General features: G+C 39.9%; 1 protein-coding gene across 1 annotated transcript in view; it reads right to left on the bottom strand.

Annotated features, from left to right (window-relative positions):
• PTPRR (protein tyrosine phosphatase receptor type R) overlaps nt 1-16688 on the bottom strand; it is a 145262-nt gene that overhangs the window by 2704 nt on the left and 125870 nt on the right. The window contains exons 11-13 of the mRNA XM_065743306.1: nt 10061-10171; nt 8738-8895; nt 4999-5112 (exon numbers count right to left, since the gene is read on the bottom strand). Coding sequence (XP_065599378.1) covers nt 4999-5112; nt 8738-8895; nt 10061-10171 — 383 coding nt within the window. The remainder of the gene's footprint in view (nt 1-4998; nt 5113-8737; nt 8896-10060; nt 10172-16688) is intronic.

The following is a 16688-nucleotide window of genomic DNA, read 5'->3' as shown; positions in this document are numbered from 1 at the left end:
GTGCTCGTCTCCTGCCTGAAGATCCATCAAGAGTCATCTAAAGGTGACAGGAGGGCTCTGCTCTGGTTCTGTGCTCTGCCTGGCCTCCTTCCTTCCTCCTCCTGCTGCGTCCCGCTCGGCCCACACGTCCTCTTCCCAGCCTGCCCTGTCTCTCTGCCAGCGCTCCCCCAGGACATGCTTTCAGGAGTGCGTTTCCCAGCTCCAATCCACTGTGAGAAGGGGTGAAGGAAGGGAAAATGTCCAGGGACCAGCATGTGGCAGGAAGAGAAGGTTAAAACTGCTTTGGCTGCACAAGGCCAATTGTGGAGGTGACCCTTGCACCTACCTCTGTTGAAGTGAAGTAACACACAAAATCCCTAGGGCATACATAAGCCTATCTGAGGATGAACATTTGTTCCTAAGCAAAAGTGAGCTGTTGTGGTGCTTCCAAACCCTGTGTGGGCATAGCAGTGCACGTCCCTGCCAGCCAAGGGGATACTCAGATCTTGGAGGTTCAGACAACTTGACCTTGCCTACCACCCATGGGATTCTCCCCTCTGTTCCTGTGAAGGGCTCATACTTAACATCAAGAAATTATCTATCACCTTAAAACATTGTTTTGTGTAAAAGGCTCCATGAAAGAGTACTTTTTCAGGAGGAAATCTGCTGTAAGAGAGTGTTTTCCTCTGCCACGTCCCCTGTGCCCAGGAGGGAAGGACTCACAGCTGCAGCACCGCTGGGCCTGCAGCTTTTGTCCTCACTAGCCCACACTGACAGCTCCTCCATTAGCTGCTCTCTGCTTCTTTGGGGCTCACTGAGCTGCTGCTTGGAAGAACCAAACCCTGGTGTGCTGAGGACTCGGGGGCCGCCATTGTGTCTGCTTGGGCAACCATGGCAGAGGGAAAGCTCTCGTTCCTTGCCCTCTGGCTTGCTGTGAGTGCAGCTGGTTGCAGTCTGCTCCAAAATGAATGTGATGCAGAGTTTGGAATTTCTTTTTTTTTTTTTAACCTGAGGCGATTAGTCAAAACACTTAAACAATGAATTGACGCACACTGGAAACTCTTCATCCTGTCTGAGGAGCCAAAAGCAAAATTATTGGATGCTATTCCAAGAATGTGCCTTTAAGGTTAAAGAATGTGCAAAGTTTCTCGATATCACAGCAAGCCTTGAAGATGCCTCACATCAAACATTTCCTGTTTCTGTGCCAAAACATAAAAAAATGAACTGTGAAAAAAAGAATAAAAGAAAGCTGAGCAGAGCTGAGGGTCTGTCTTTCTATGAAGCCACACAGATCATAGCTGTATCTATATCCTGGGTCAAGCTTTTGAGTGGATGGTTCATTTCCTCATGTTAGCTCAGCACAGACGACTGCTGCAAGATCCTTTCACCCCCCATCAACCTCCTAAGTTATACTGAGCAGTTAAGAACACAGCTCCTAGACATCCTGGGAACAGCTCTCTGCCACCTCATTCTCTATTGGAACTCTATTTCAAACTCTGTTTCTAGAGGGACTACATAGGCAGTTAATAAATTTTCTTTTTTTTTCCCCGCACAACTCCTTGCCACTATCTGTAATTTATTTGGGTGTTTGTTTGGTTCTTGCAGAGTACAGTGGCCATTGGGAATGTTTTGGTAAATGACGACCAGCATCATCTGCTCTACACTGAGAGTCCATCCAGCACAGTTCTATTTTCTGCTCTCCTATTGCCTATATTATTATCTCAGTAGAATCTAGGCCTTGGGTCCATATGGCAGAAAGGTCACACACCAGAAATGTGTTCATTCCATTAGCAGGTCTGCATTGAGTGGTGTAGCTCCAAGCATGAACAAACTTGGTTGGGAACCAAGTGGATATGAAGTATCAGAGACGAAAAGATTCAGTGCACACCTCAGGCAACTTTCTAGCTGTTTTGTAGACAGAGAAAACCATTGTTTTCTCCTTAACACTATTCTCTTTTGAGAGGGCAACCTGTACAGAGAATAAATTGCAGCCTGGTGATGTCCAGCGTCATGAGGATGAGGACCTCAACTCTGCTCCTGTTCTGCTGCTTGGCTCATATGGGCTATGCCAGTAAATGAAGTATAACATGGTGATGGCCACAGCCAGCTCTGGCAGCAGAGTCTAGTGGGATGTTCAGCTCATTTTGTCAGCTTCAAGCCACTTGTAGTGACCTTATCTCACATCCCACCTGCAATAATCCCACGTCAGGACTGTGAGGAGAACTTGGTCTCATGGAGCTTTGTGTGTGTTACAGTGATACTTGGCCACTTGATGAAACTGTGGTCTGGTTGGACTGGCAGGGCTGCTGAGGGGCTGCTAAGCTTTGCCTTAGCAAACCTTGCTAATAAGCTAACTGCCAGGTGAGTGAGAGCTGTCCTGCAATATGGCCATCTGGAAAAGGGAAAGGAAAAAAGCTTTAGGTGTAATTGAGTTTTCCTCAGAAAAATGCCATCAAAAATTAAAACTCAAAAAATGTACTTTTTGTCTCAGGCAATGCCTGAGAATATAAAAAACCGAGAAGCCTTCACCGAGATCTCTGGGGTCAATTTTCACTATCTGAAACTTGAAAAAATATGGAAATGCAAGAATCACTTAAAATTTATAACAAGCTTTGTGTCATTGAGCTTACTGTGCTGAACATTCATAATTGAGTCAGATTTCTATTTTCCCTCCAAGTTTATCATGGGTACATATAAATACATATAAGAAAGTTCACTGGATAGATATACTTAACCAAACTATGTTGTCAGTAATAATGCTGAAAATACAGATTATTTCTGTGGTTGAAATAATGACATAAACACTGCTGTAAAAGAGCAGAATTTGCTTCCACTTCTCTTCATTGGAGTGTAAGCGCAATGAGAGAAAGGTTATCTTATAATAGAAATACTGAAATGAGGAAGAACGCTATAAGCCTTTTTAAAATAAGATGAATAGATAATCAGGATGGAGTTAGAAATTTGGAACTGATAATTTAAAACAGAGTAAGCACTTTTTTTTCCCCTCACCATTTCCATCTTCTCTGTTGCTGTGATTTTTAGGTCAGGAACTCCCCTTGGAGAATTTTACACTCCAAGTGGCTCATGTTGCCCTGTAAGGATCACATTACAACCTCCACTGTGAGGAAAGAGTGTGGGAGGGTAAGGGCAGAGGAGGTGATGCATAAAAACAGTCAGCTATATGGATTCTGGTCCTTTTGCAGACTGTGACTCCACTTCAGCATTTCAGAATGCTTCAGAACACAAAAATCCTTAATTGTCCCTCTGACCTGAGCTCTTTTTCAGCATTTGTACTCCTCATGGGTTGTTTCCATTTAGAGAAAAAAGTATGTCAGAAGCAGGTAACAATCTTGCAAGGAGATTATATGACCTGGTACCTACAGCAGTGGTGAGACTTCTCTGCTCTTGATGCAGCCCTCTTTGTTTATTTTTTTACAAAATCCTGTTTCTCTAAGCAGAATAAGAAAGAAAAGTACAACCAAACGAGCAGCTTGCTCCGTACACAATACCCACATCCTCCTCTCCAGTACAAATCTCTCTTTGGCCATGGTTTCACAAAACAAAGCACTCTGCAACAATGCTGGCTTACAGTGCTCCTGCTTCCCAAGCCCTACTCCCATGCTGTGAATTCAACCAGGGACTTAAAAAAATTCTGCAACATATGCCTTGCAGTTTTCCCAAACTGAGTAACTTTGCCAGCCTAATTCGAAAGGAGTTTCAGCACAACTGAGGCAGTAGCAGCAGCAGATTTGTCATTCTCTGCTGTATGAAGAAACTACACATTGAGTGAGCCTTGCTGTCCCTGTCAATTTGGGCTCAAAGACAATCTCTAGCCTCCAGATTGCCTTGTGTCTCTTGTGACCTAGTGGGATACTGCAGACAGAAGAAAGAGAGGAGCGCCAAGTGCCCAGAAATGGCAGTTGCTATCTCAGGAGAATTTCATTCAATAGAGTCTTAGCCAGTTTTACCCAGAAACAATATTCCTTAATCTAAATCTTAATCTTGATCTAAATACAAAAGTTACTTAGAATATTCAGCTAATGCTGTCATACTGGTCAGCAAAAGTGATGGCAGCCACTCCATCCATGTAAAGCAGCATTCAGCTGTGAAGAGGTTTTCATAATCATTACTGAAGAATAAACCAGGCTCAGCCTGTCTTCTGACCGCATCAGGACACAAACTGTGAAGAGCAGATGGATTACAGTTCCTTCCCCCATTCTCTTGTGTCTGGATGACGTATACCCAACAATAAGCTCTCTGTCCTTCAGAGAATGCCCCACTCTGATGGTAACCCACTGTTCAGTGTTAGAGCAGCTACAGGCTCGCTTTCAATCAACAGCTGCAACATAGAGTAGTCAGTTCACTGGTCACTGCATGCTCATTTCATCACTGAAACCGTAACTGGGACACATTCAACATCATGAAATAGATCAAAAACATATTAAAAAAGAAATGGAAAAAAATACTCTTTTTTTCTCTCCCCCTTGTCCGACAGGACAGAAAGGGAAGATGCTGTGGATCTCCTGTTAGAAGTGACTGGATTACTAACATCTGTACTAAATGTGTCCCTTGCCTAGCAGAAGTCAGGTCCATGCTCTAGCTGTCAGTGGTATAACCTCCTTGTACAAGAGAAAACAGCAGCAGAAACTCAAGTCCTGAAAGAGCCTGAGTATAAAATCAAACAATTCTGTGTATGCCTAGAAAGGGTAGAAGAGCTTCCACAAAAGCTTATTGTGTTGAGCTAGTTCAGCTGATGGTGGGATGCAGAGGAAAATTTCCTTTAATTTAATTTAATTTACATTTAAACATCTAATTTTGGAGCTCATCAGACTTTTCTATTTCTCTTATCCTTTTGTAACAGGTTTCATCTATAGCACTGTCCGCAAGACACTTTCTGCAAAGATGCAGAAGACATCTTCTGTTTGAAGTTATCCTATAAATGCAGGAGACTTGAACTCATCCAGTGTAATTTTAAATAAATTCATGTCATCTGACTGATGTATGGTTCTATGAACTCACCTGTCCACTCGTAGCTGGCAGACAATGCTCAATGCATCTACAACTCCTTCTTCCTTCAGCTGTTGACAACCAATGGCTGTGGCGATAAAACACCCAGTTCTTCCTATGCCAGCACTGAAAAGAAGGCAAAATTTACTGTGTGAGTGGAGCAAAACAACTGAAGGAATTATCTGGAAAACACCACACAGACATGAAAGCACTAGAAATACGAAATGTTAAATTGCTATAACCAACAGATTCCTAGCAAGGATAACTTAGCTCACTTTCATAGCTAGAAATGAAAGGGCAAACTCTTCCAGTTGCCAAACTGTTGTGGGCGACTTGTGAAGTTTACACACTTCCAGTTTGCACACAAGTATGTGGTTAGAAAAGTAATCTCCATTAGCATCATAAAATCCAAATATTCTCTAGCATAGAGCAGGCACCAAGCTGGGGAAAAAGCCCACCTTAAAGGCATAAGTCAAAGGGACACTGCATTTGAAGCCCTGAAGGACAGGGGAGTTCTGCGAACCACACTGATGACGTTAACATTCTCTCCTTGATTCTGCGGAAGAGAGAAGGACTGGACATCGTAACTCCAGGTTTTACTGATGCCTGCTTGGAAACAGCCATTGCAGCCATTATTTTTACCCTCTGAGCCCCCATCACTTTTGAGAATCTCTCCATTGACTAGTGGCTTAAGGAATGTGTAGTTTAATGCGGAACTCAGTGCAGCTCTTCCCTGCCATGCTGTATGGCAGGAAAATATGAGGAAAATAATTAAAACATTGATTTGGGTCCAGGTCTCCATGCTTGGCTTTAGTGGAAATACTTAAGACAGTTGGTGCCTTGCTTTCTTCATCTCTGCAGTAGGTATGAATGCCACCTGACCCATAATAGCATTGTGAGCACTATTTAAATTAAAGCCAGGAAGAATACATTGAGTGTCTTAGATGAAAGCTTGATATATATGAGTGCAAAGTGTTAGCAGACCCACGTCTATGTGCTACAGCTGAAACAAATCACAACCTACTCATCACAGAATGAAAGGTAGGAGTGCTTTAGGGACTCAAGAGAGAACACATCCCTCTGGAAGTGAGTATTACCAAGAGGATTCAGCAATGTTAAATACATAAGGATACCTAAGCCGACCATGAGGGGTTAATGAAAGGTAAATTTGGCAGTGTAAAAAAAGATTAAGTGAGCAGAAGTTTCTGAGCTGACAGCCTGTCTTCTTCGGCACTGATATCTGAGGTACATCAAAAAGGAGAAGGACAGAGTTTATAAAGATGAATCTGTCTGATACATAGAGCTAACAAGTTTAAACAATTCAGATGTAAGTTAAATTGAATAGGCTCTTTTTTCTCTCCTTTATTTATTTATCTATTGTGGATTAAGTGTTCTTAGACAAATTCTTAATAACTATTACACAAAAGTAGAATTTTCTCATGCATTTTCCTCCTCAGCTCAGGCATGCAGGTCCTGTTCTTATACAGCTGTATTTTGGATAGAGCAAGATAAAAATGACACTGTTCTTCATTTGCCTTACATTTCTTTCCTTGTATATCTAGACAGTCTGGAGAGCTACTTATTTTGAAGTATTTTCTGGGAAAAAATCTAACAGTATGTTCCTACTTTTCTTTTTTTATTAATTAAGGTGTAACAGTTCATTCATAATGACTGATCAGTTAATTGGGAGTGTAGAATATTGGACTCTTACACTTTTGGGATTAAGAGATGCAGGCAGTATGCATTTTTTAGAACATATTCATTTACTGAGGAAAGAAAATAAAAAATCTACATAAAAAACAGCATTAAATTTCTAAGCATGACAATTTTATCACTTCTTTAAGAAACTCAAGCAAGTCGTTCAGAATTACTTTGTCTTCTGGGAAGTAGAAAATTGCACTGTGGGCCAGATTCTTGGAGAGGTTGGCTTCACTGACTAAACAGTTTCTAATTCTATTTATTCTAATAATTTAAAGAAAAAAAATCTTCTCTCTATAACTAAAATATATAAAAATATATTTGATCTCAAAGCCCCTTGTTGCCATTAAACTCAAATATATTTTGATGTACTATATACATATGCAAAGGACAGATTTTTAAGGAGTTATCACATGCTTTACATGAATGACATGAGAGAGGAAGCTTTTTCCAGTGAATACCACTATAAAGAGTGTCAAGGACTGATTACTTTTTCCTTTTGTAAATTCTTTAATTTTTGGAGAATCACATCTGCTGACAAGGACCAAAACAAATGTTTACTCTTTTCCCATGTGTTTGCAGACCAAGAACAACATTGCTAAAATGAGTAAAGATCTCCTCATATCCTGAATGGACACACCACCAATGGCTGTAGGACAGCACCCTATGCTGATAGACTACAAGAAGAAACAGAGAAAAAAATGATCTTTTTTTCACTCATGTGATAATTCCAAGTTTTCAGAGATTATTGAAGCTCTTCTGTTTCAGATTAGGGATCATGCTTGAGCATGTCCTGTAATGGATATGCTCAAAAATAACTGAGAATTATGCATTTGTATCTCAAGTCCGAGAACACGTGCACAGGCTCTGTGAGGCCTGGATGACCTCGCTGGCAACTCAGAATTAAATGGCAGAAACTATGTGACAAGAAAATAAGGTATGAGTGGGTTTATTCATTTTGTTGCCTATTATGTAGCAAGTGTATTGATAGTTGTGTTGGTACTGAACTATTAATTTTAATCAAGGATATAGATATTCAATCATGAATAAATTCCTGTTCATGATTATAGGCCTTGCTGTCACATGTCTCACATTGGAAAGACACATTGTTCCTCTGAAGACATGACATCCTTAGTAGAAAAATGGAAACCTCGTTCTCCATCCACAGATTTGTGCATTGTTTAGAAAAACTGCAATTCCTGACAAAAACAGCTGGATACAATTTGGGAAATATCCTTTTCTTCACATTCTGGATTTGCAAAATAAAATCTGGCTTCCATTTCTCAACTCCAAAATACAGAGTTGAAAAGAAGTGGCTCAAGATGAAAAGCTCAGGTTTTGACAGACTTGTAGGAATAAATGATACTATCCCAACTATAAGAAATCTATTATACTTACGAGACAAAGGATGTAAGGAAACACTGAGTTCATTTCATTTTCTGTTTTGCTTTACCTACATTTAACCACCAATATTAAAGTTTAGCCCTACTTCCTATAACTTATATTAGAATTCAAGACAATGAATCGACGCTGAACAGTAAAATGGAACATCCTCAGACTCATTACAAGGACACTGATTGCAAGTTGAGTTAATTAATTTGTGTCAGTAACACTCTTCTCTTGAGAACCATCTGCCTTTGTGAAAATGTTCACGAGTTTCAGTACTGATGTATTTTGGTCTGCAAGTTTGTACCCAATGTCTGCATCTTACATTTCATTCAACCAGTCACAGGGCATTGCATCTGACTTAGCTACGTAATAATGTGACAAGATAAAAAAGAAAGCAAATCATGAACATGAAACAGAAGCAAAATCATGTTTCCAGCTGGTCTTTCAAATACAGAATTAATTAGCAGAAATGGAGAATGGTTCAGAAAAGATTTGCCAGCAACAAGGGGATTCTATCCAAAACAGATAGGAACAGAAAAAGTCAATTAGCATGAAGAGGATTTGGGGGAATTTTTCTCTTCCCTAAATACACTCTTTGTTTAGGAGAAGGACCGTCTGATGTGATTTTCCATGGCAGTTCTTGAAGGAAAAGGCTGCAAATTACCTGCAGTGCACGATGATGGGCCCTCGGGCAGGTGCTTCCAGCCTGTCCTCCTCTACATCCAGCATCAGCTGCAGCAGTGGCTGGGCGCTGTCGGGGGTTTTGTGGTCAGGCCAGGACGTGTACCAGTAGTGTTTCACTCTCCGGGACTGACTCCCTTGCTGGAAATAGCATCAAGGGGTTTTATGCACACTTGTGGTCAGCAGTTCTTTTTTATTTTTCTCAATGTTACGGTAAAAATGTCAAGAGAGATTAAACGATTTGCTTTTATTGGACTGAAGGGATACAACCGAGGGGAACAGACATGCTTTCCAGGGATACAATTGTAAGCAGGGTTTGTGCACTTGAAATCTTGGCTGTTTTTCCAGGTAAGCCCTGCTGAGTCCATCTGGCCATGGACTTGATGACTGTGCTGTCAGCTGGAGTTTTCAGAGGCCTGTGTTAGGTCAGCAGTAAGGCTGATTTGGGCTTTTGATTCTCTCTAAATTATTGATTTCTGCTACCTGTTAAGGACACTATCATTAAAGTCTGATACCAAAATTACAAGAATAATTAAGCTAAAGCTACCGAAGAATTGCCCTTCTATAGTAAGCCACCCAGTCTAATCTCTCCAACAGAGACTGCTGCTACTTCAACAGGTGAGGAAGCTAAATACAAACTATAGTAACTTGTCTGCTTCCAGCCTGGCAATATGGCTTTGATCCACACCTCACAGCCTGAGCTGAGCCCAATCTCCCCAGATTTCCCACAGCAATCAAATCTCCCCAGGTCATCACTTATTTATTGGAAAGCTCTACCAGAAGAAGCTGGTGATAGAGTCCCATAGCACATAAGCATAATATGGGCAGTAACTTGGCATCATAGGAGCATCTGTCTTATTTTTCACAGTTAATGTTTAGTCAGAGCTATGAAACTATGAAGCTTTCCTTATATGCTCCTTATATTATTAGTTTCTCAAATAGGCTATAGAGGCACTCAACACATAACATGGACAACTTATAATCTTTTGACTGATGCTGTGCTAGTTCTTTCATCAACTAAAATCCCTTTACTTCATCTTGGCAACACTAAAAGGGACTCAGAGCAAATTTAATTCAAGACAGTGTAATTTGCACTTCCTTGAAGCCTTTTTTTTAATTGGCAGAATGATACAAAACAGCAATATGATGTGTTTCACAGCTTTGGTCTCAATTATACCTTGCAGCTGTGAGCTTCACAGCTCAGTTACTTGTAAAAATTTACGCTCTTTGAAAGGACGATTTAACTTTATTTAAAATTGAAAACATAAAGCATTAGGAACAATGCTTCTCAGATGCAGACTTTTACCTTTATTGTGAGCTGACGGACAGTATAGTTCTCACATTCTTGCACACTGTTAACAAGGACTTCAACCTTCCCATAGATTCCTCTTTTTTCTGGCCAATAGAGCACGCACTTCTGGAAAGCAAACATTGGTCTCATCAAGAAACTAGATTCTGAAGCCACATTAATTTTTACATAGAAGTTTGATGAATTCAACCCAAGAGTTACTGATGGTAGAAGCATTCCTGAGACACTGTGGGCTTCTTAATGAATGACTTAGGCCCGCTTTTCAGGAGCTGAGTTTTCCAATATGAATCTCTATCACTGAATGCTTACAACAGCTGTTCTTATTTTTAAAATCTCAGTGAGGTTCAATTGAAGGAACTATTATATTTATTCAAAAATTCAGGATCATTTTTTTTCCCAAAACATGAAGATTTATGAAGTTTACACTTTCTAAATGGGATTTTCTTCTGAGTAAGAGGTTTAGAATTCATCCTGCCCTCACAAGGCTTTTTATCCTGTTTACTTTCCTGTGCCACGATAAAGCAAAGCATGCAGATGTGCCCAAAGTGCTTACTGAATTCAACCGTACGTATAAAAGTGTTTTGCCTGAGATGTCTATCACATTACTGTCATACACAGAACCATCTAGCTACAGTTTCACAAAACTGTATTGAGAATTCTTAATGACTTGGTAGTGTTATATTATTTCAGCAATGCATCTGACAAGAGTCTCCTGAAAAAATGATGAAATAGTACATATAAAGAGAACGCCATTTTTTCCCCTGCAACAGTTTATTTTCAGATCAGCTGTAACTTCATACTCATTTCCACTGAAGTATCTCTATCCTTGAAAGCAAACATCTCTATCATTTAAATAGTTCCCTAAAAATAGATGCTTGTTAACTCAAGAGCATAACGTGTGTGAGAGCCACATTTTCTGAAATAATGGTCATTTGCTAAATTAAAACATAACTTCTAAATAAAACATTCTCTTTAATATCCAACACACAGGTTAAAAACAGAGAGAACAGATAACATTCCTACAAGAATAGGATTCCCCAAAATGACCTGTTTGCACTTCCTCAAAAACACTTGCTGAAGGAACAGTTGCTTATACTGCACAGTAAGATGATACAACCGCTTTAATATAATTAATTGCCATAAATCTTAGCTACTAGTAAATTCTGCTAAAAATGAGCTAGAAGCACATTTGGTTGTGTACAAAGTAAACGCCAGGCTTTACCTCCAGGTGTGATCTTTTTGCTGCTGCTGACCCCACCAGCTGATAGAACTGAATTCAAACATCTTCCTGTGTACTTCTCTAAAAATAGATGCCCATTACCTTCAGAGTGCAAGGTGTGTGACAGCCACATTTTCTGAGATAAAGCTGGCCAATCTGGCTGGTTTCATTCAAATCAGAGAGCATCATTCAAATGGAGAGTTACTCGACCATCTTAAATTCGGTGTCTCCCCAAGGACACCAAGAATGGCAATAAAATACTCACAAAACTGTATGAAAAAAAGCATTCACCAGATCCACAGTCACCCCATGTGACACACAGCTGTTATCATCCGCGAGATCTGCAATTCATGCCCCTCCCTGGGAGTGTAGTTTTCATTGCTAATATGGGAAAAAGTCTAAACACACAATTGTACCCTGACAATCAACAATAGTTCGGTCAACCCCTGAGAGTTCTTGATAAATGAAAGTATGCAGTGTGCTACAAAGCCTTCAGGCTGTCCTAAAGTTTTTCTTGACTCCTTCCCAGAACTGTAATTGGCAACTTGTGCTGGGTGGACAATGAAACGGGGCTGTCCATTAAAATAACTTTCATTTAACAGTCCATTTGCATTTAGCGAGATACAATGGATTATTTTTAACACAGTCTCCATGCAGTTTTTTAAAGTTCTGTCTGTTACTGCTTCAAGAAATAGCTTGAAAATAGAGCTGGGACCAGATACCTAAGACAGATATGTGGGGGAAATTAACAGTTTTGAAATGTTATTTTAATAAAGGGATACAGGTGAAGGTGGGAGGGATAAATATATCAGAAAATAATATAAAAATTCCCAGGAGGATAAGAAAAAAAAAAAAAAGCCTCAACCTATCACTTGAACCTAAGAGGAAATTCCACTGGTCCCAGGTCAGTATATTTTAAACCTGGCCAAAAGCCAAACACAGTGGTTAAGAAGGTTCTTCCCTAACCTCATGTCTGTAGTCAGTAAAAGCTCATTGCCCACCATATATACTTGAAGAATGGAAGAACTCACTTGGTCTTATCATCAGATACTCCTCACTTTTTTTTTTTTTTTTTTTTGTGCTGGTCCTGTTCCTTGCTGTTCTTTCAGGCATCTTAGTATTACTTTAAGCCCATTCATCCACCACAGCACTTTCTAAATAGGTCACAGATTTTGTGAGCTTGGGGTTGAACTTTCTGTGCAATCAGCAAACACATAAGAGCCATGAGATAGATATTTTAAAAGATGCTTAAGCTGGGAAAAAAATATTCTCAGCCAACTTGCACACCAGCAAAAAGCTGGGATTCTTCTTTCTTCCTGCAGAAAATCTCACCTTCCAACCATATTTCAAATCCCCCCTCAGGAGGCAATTGCACCAAGTAGCAATCTGCCAGTACTCTCAGCTAATGATTATTTCTGACCTGGTGCATGATCCTGGTACATTCCCCGGTCAGAACAGAAAGTTCATATGACAAACAGCATCTCACACGAATTTAAATTTATTTCGGTCTTTTTCCTGCCCTCTGTGACAGGGTTGTAGGCTTAGCTTCTCTCCATTTCCTGCTCTGCCTCCTTGCATCCCAGCCCTGCTGGGTGCCAGGCTTCACTTATCAGCTCTGGAGGTGGGTCTCTGTCAGCCTGTGATCAAGAGAATGGAGTTTTGTCAGAAAGTGCTTCTGTTGCAGTCTGGTTCCCTCAGACAATTCTGCTGAATGGAGAAAAGATTTTTCAGCTGACGGATTATTTACTTTAATTTCTCTGGATTTGAACTCTCTGAAGAAAATAGGTTTAACAATTCTCAGATATTTGTGAAGGTGCTTTCCTTCAGCTGCAGTTCTTACCCTGCTTATTTTTTCTTATAGCTCTGCCTAGAAATTTATATGTCAACAGTTTCAATCACCAGGCAATCACACATCACTAATGAATAATTACAGGAAACTTCAGTTCCAGAATCCCTTTTTACTCCTGCCCTCTATTTACTGCCGGTACTAATTCATGCATGAGAGGTATACTTTAGAAGGGATTGCAGGATTTGCATTTATATACAAAAATCCTCAACGTTAGGACCTAATCTTCTTAAGTTTTTCCAAAACCTGAGACATCTCAATGGCGCCAATACTCAATTTATGACTAATCTTTAAAGATGCTTATGTGAACTCTGCAAACAGTACGATTTCTGAATTCCAAAATCTATTTTGTTATGCATAGATAAGAGTGCTTATAGGCCATGGGAAGAACCTTGCAGAAAGATTGATATGAGCTTTAAATAGTGAGTTAACAAGATTGTCCTAGATAATTACTGACAACAAGATTTCCGTAATCTGAGTAGAATAAACATGTATTGTTTAATGCATCTCTCACAACTAGTCCTTTTTTCTTTTTTGCATAGTACCTTTTATTTGTGATTCTCAAAAAATGTTTCCTGATTTACAAGTATTGTTGCTAGTATGTTTTAAACTAAACAAGATGCATATTATCTGTGGGATACATAGCATGGCTATGCTTCCATTGCTCTGTTGTCTTGAATAAGCAATCAGTAATACATGAAATTTGTGTCTTGTTGATAAAACTTTGTAAGAACATGTTTTAACATACTATTAGAGGATTAGAGATGGTAACCTTCTGTGGGTCATTTAGCTCATTCATGAAGGGGTTGGGTGGTCCTCTGGAGGTTACTATTGCTTTTTCCAGTTCTGGTGCCCCCAGCACAAGGACAGGTAGTCATTGGAGCAGGTCCAGAGGAGGGCCACAAAGACCATAAGAGGGCTGAAGCATTTCCCCTATGAGGACAGGTTGAGGAAACTGGGGCTTTTCAACCTGGAGAAGAGAAGGCCCTGAGGAGACCATTTCGTGGCCTTCCAGTAACTGAAGGCCCCCTACAGGAAACCCGAGGAGGGATTTTTCATTGAGGCACATAGCAACAGGATGACGGGGAATGGCTTTAAACTGGAAGAAGGTAGGTTTAGACTAGGTATCAGGAAGAAATTCTTTACTGTGAGAGTGGTGAGACACTGGGGCAGGTTGCCCAGTGAGATTGTGAATGCCCCCACTCTGGAATCATTCAAGGCCAGGCTGGATGCAGCTTTAAGCAGCCTGGTCTAGAGGGAGGAGTCACTGCCTATAGCAGAGGGGTTGGAACTAGGTGATCTTAAAGGTCCCTTCCAACCCAAACCATTCTATGATTCTATGATTCTTCCATGACCAATGATGGTACCTAGATTAGGTGAGATATATTTTATCTCATATTAATCCTAAAATTAGAATCCAGTATTCCAAGTTGTTTGATTTTTTGTTCAGGTAGAAGTTCTCCCCTATGAGGGTTGGCTGAAAGAGCTGAGAACTTTTAGCCTGGAGAAGGCTTCGGGAAGACCAGATAGTAGTCTTTCAATATCTAAAGGGGAGCTATAAGAAGGAAGGGGACACACCTTTGCAGGATCTGTTGTGATAGACAAGGAGAAATAGTTTCAAACTAACAGAGGACAGTTTTAGGCTGGATATAAAGAAGAAATTTTTTACAGTAAATGTGGTGAGATACTAAAACAGGTTGCCCAGAGAGATGGTGAATGTCCTGTCCTTGGAGACTTTCAAAGTTAGGTTGGACTGGGCTCCGAGTAACTCAGTCTAGCTGTAGGTGTCTGTTCACTGCAGGGGGAGTTGCACTAGATGGACTTTAATGGTCCTTCTAACACAAACGATTCTATGATTCCTTTGCTGTGCACTCTCCTTGGACAGACAGATTTCTCACCTGTTTAGACACTGTGTAGACTCTTAGACTTGTTAGTTTACTTAGTATTATTCTTGCTTACAAATTTATTTCCATTTTTCAGAAGTGTTCAAAATGAAAAAGAATCCAAACAATAATTCTGTGCTCTATGTTTCCTCACACAGCTAAAATATAATAATTTTTTGCTTAGCATTCTACTTTCAAAATATATTTTCATCCTTTAACAAAAAAATCTTATCACAGTAAGTCTTAACCATTTTTAATCTCACGAAGGGACTAACTCGATCGGAACCTGCATTTATAACCATTTCACACAATCCCCATTCCTATAGCAAATTTATAACCTTGGTATGTTCAACTAGGGTATTTATGTCCCAAATAATTTTATTTATGCTAAGGAAATTACTTTATTGATGAGCTTACTGTTTTTCATAGGTGTTATGTTTCATTTGAGAGCTCCCTCTTTGTACATTAATTCAAACATTCTTGTACATTATGGATGAAAAGGATGTTGAGTGATAACATGAACTGAGGAAAGGGTCCTATACCTGTGAATATGATCTGGGGCTATACGTGGAAAAGCACACAAACATGCTTTCAAGTATGAAGGCATTTGTATGTGTAAATATCACAAATGTACCTCAGTGAAAATGAGAGAAATACAGCAGAAAAAAAAAATCAAGTGCTGTTATATTAGTTACCTTTTGTTTCTGCCCTCTCCATAGGCAGCTAATACTTAAACCATTAAATTAATACGATTGAGCTTAACAGTCAGCCAAGATGTTTTCTTTTCAATAGCAAGTCAAGGCTTTGGATGAACACACTAACAGTGGAAGAATTCCTAAGGTTTCTAGACAGGGCAGGACAGCTTGTGCAAACACAGCCTCTCTATATAGCCTGGGAACTACTTGAGATTCCAACCCTCTTTCTATTAGGAGGAAATGACCACTGGCAGGCCACAACAATGCGGATAAACACCAGAGCTGAGAGACTGCGTAACTCAGGTAAACACAGGGCTTCCTGACATGTTGGAAATCACTGAGCATTTCTTTCAAGTCATTCTTCTTACACAGTGTCAGATGTGAGTGTTTAAACAGTCAGCATTTCCTCAGTAAAATACTTATTCTATTGAGCAGTTACGTTGGGATAAGCTTCCTACATTTTCAGAAGTAATCCTTTTAATGTAGGCTTCTGGTAACTAGTATGAAAAGTCTAGTTCAAAACAGCATATGTTTTGGTAATAAATCTCTGGATATTTTCCAGTACCAATCTATGTTTTATTTACACCTTTCTTAAAATCACCTGGATTTAAAGCCACTTCATGTTAGAAGGCCGAAGTCATTGTGACAAAGAGTCAAACAGTGGTCAAATGCAGAAGAAAGGAAAAGTTTGTCAACCTAGTCCACCTTTAAATTGAGCAGTGAATTGAGACAGGGGAGTTTGTCTGAAAAAAGTCAGTCTTTCTGCCATCACACTCAACTGAATTTAAAGTGCAGGGTGGTGAGTAAGGGAGGGACCACACGGCCCTCATGCTTATCTATTAACATGCTGAAACATGGTAGAAACACCCACCTGGATTTGAAAGAGTTACTTCATCTATCAGTTTGGACACAAGAAAGAAGGTGAACTCTTTTACATCTCCCTCTCTTCTGTCCACAAGTCCTATAAACCACTTCTGTAACA

The sequence above is a fragment of the Cyrtonyx montezumae genome, unplaced genomic scaffold (genome assembly GCF_038088225.1).
Source record: "Cyrtonyx montezumae isolate F1298 unplaced genomic scaffold, pur_monq_1.0 scaffold_3, whole genome shotgun sequence".
In the NCBI taxonomy this organism is placed as follows: Eukaryota; Metazoa; Chordata; class Aves; order Galliformes; family Odontophoridae; genus Cyrtonyx; species Cyrtonyx montezumae.
This window is presented reverse-complemented; position numbering and strand designations above follow the sequence as displayed.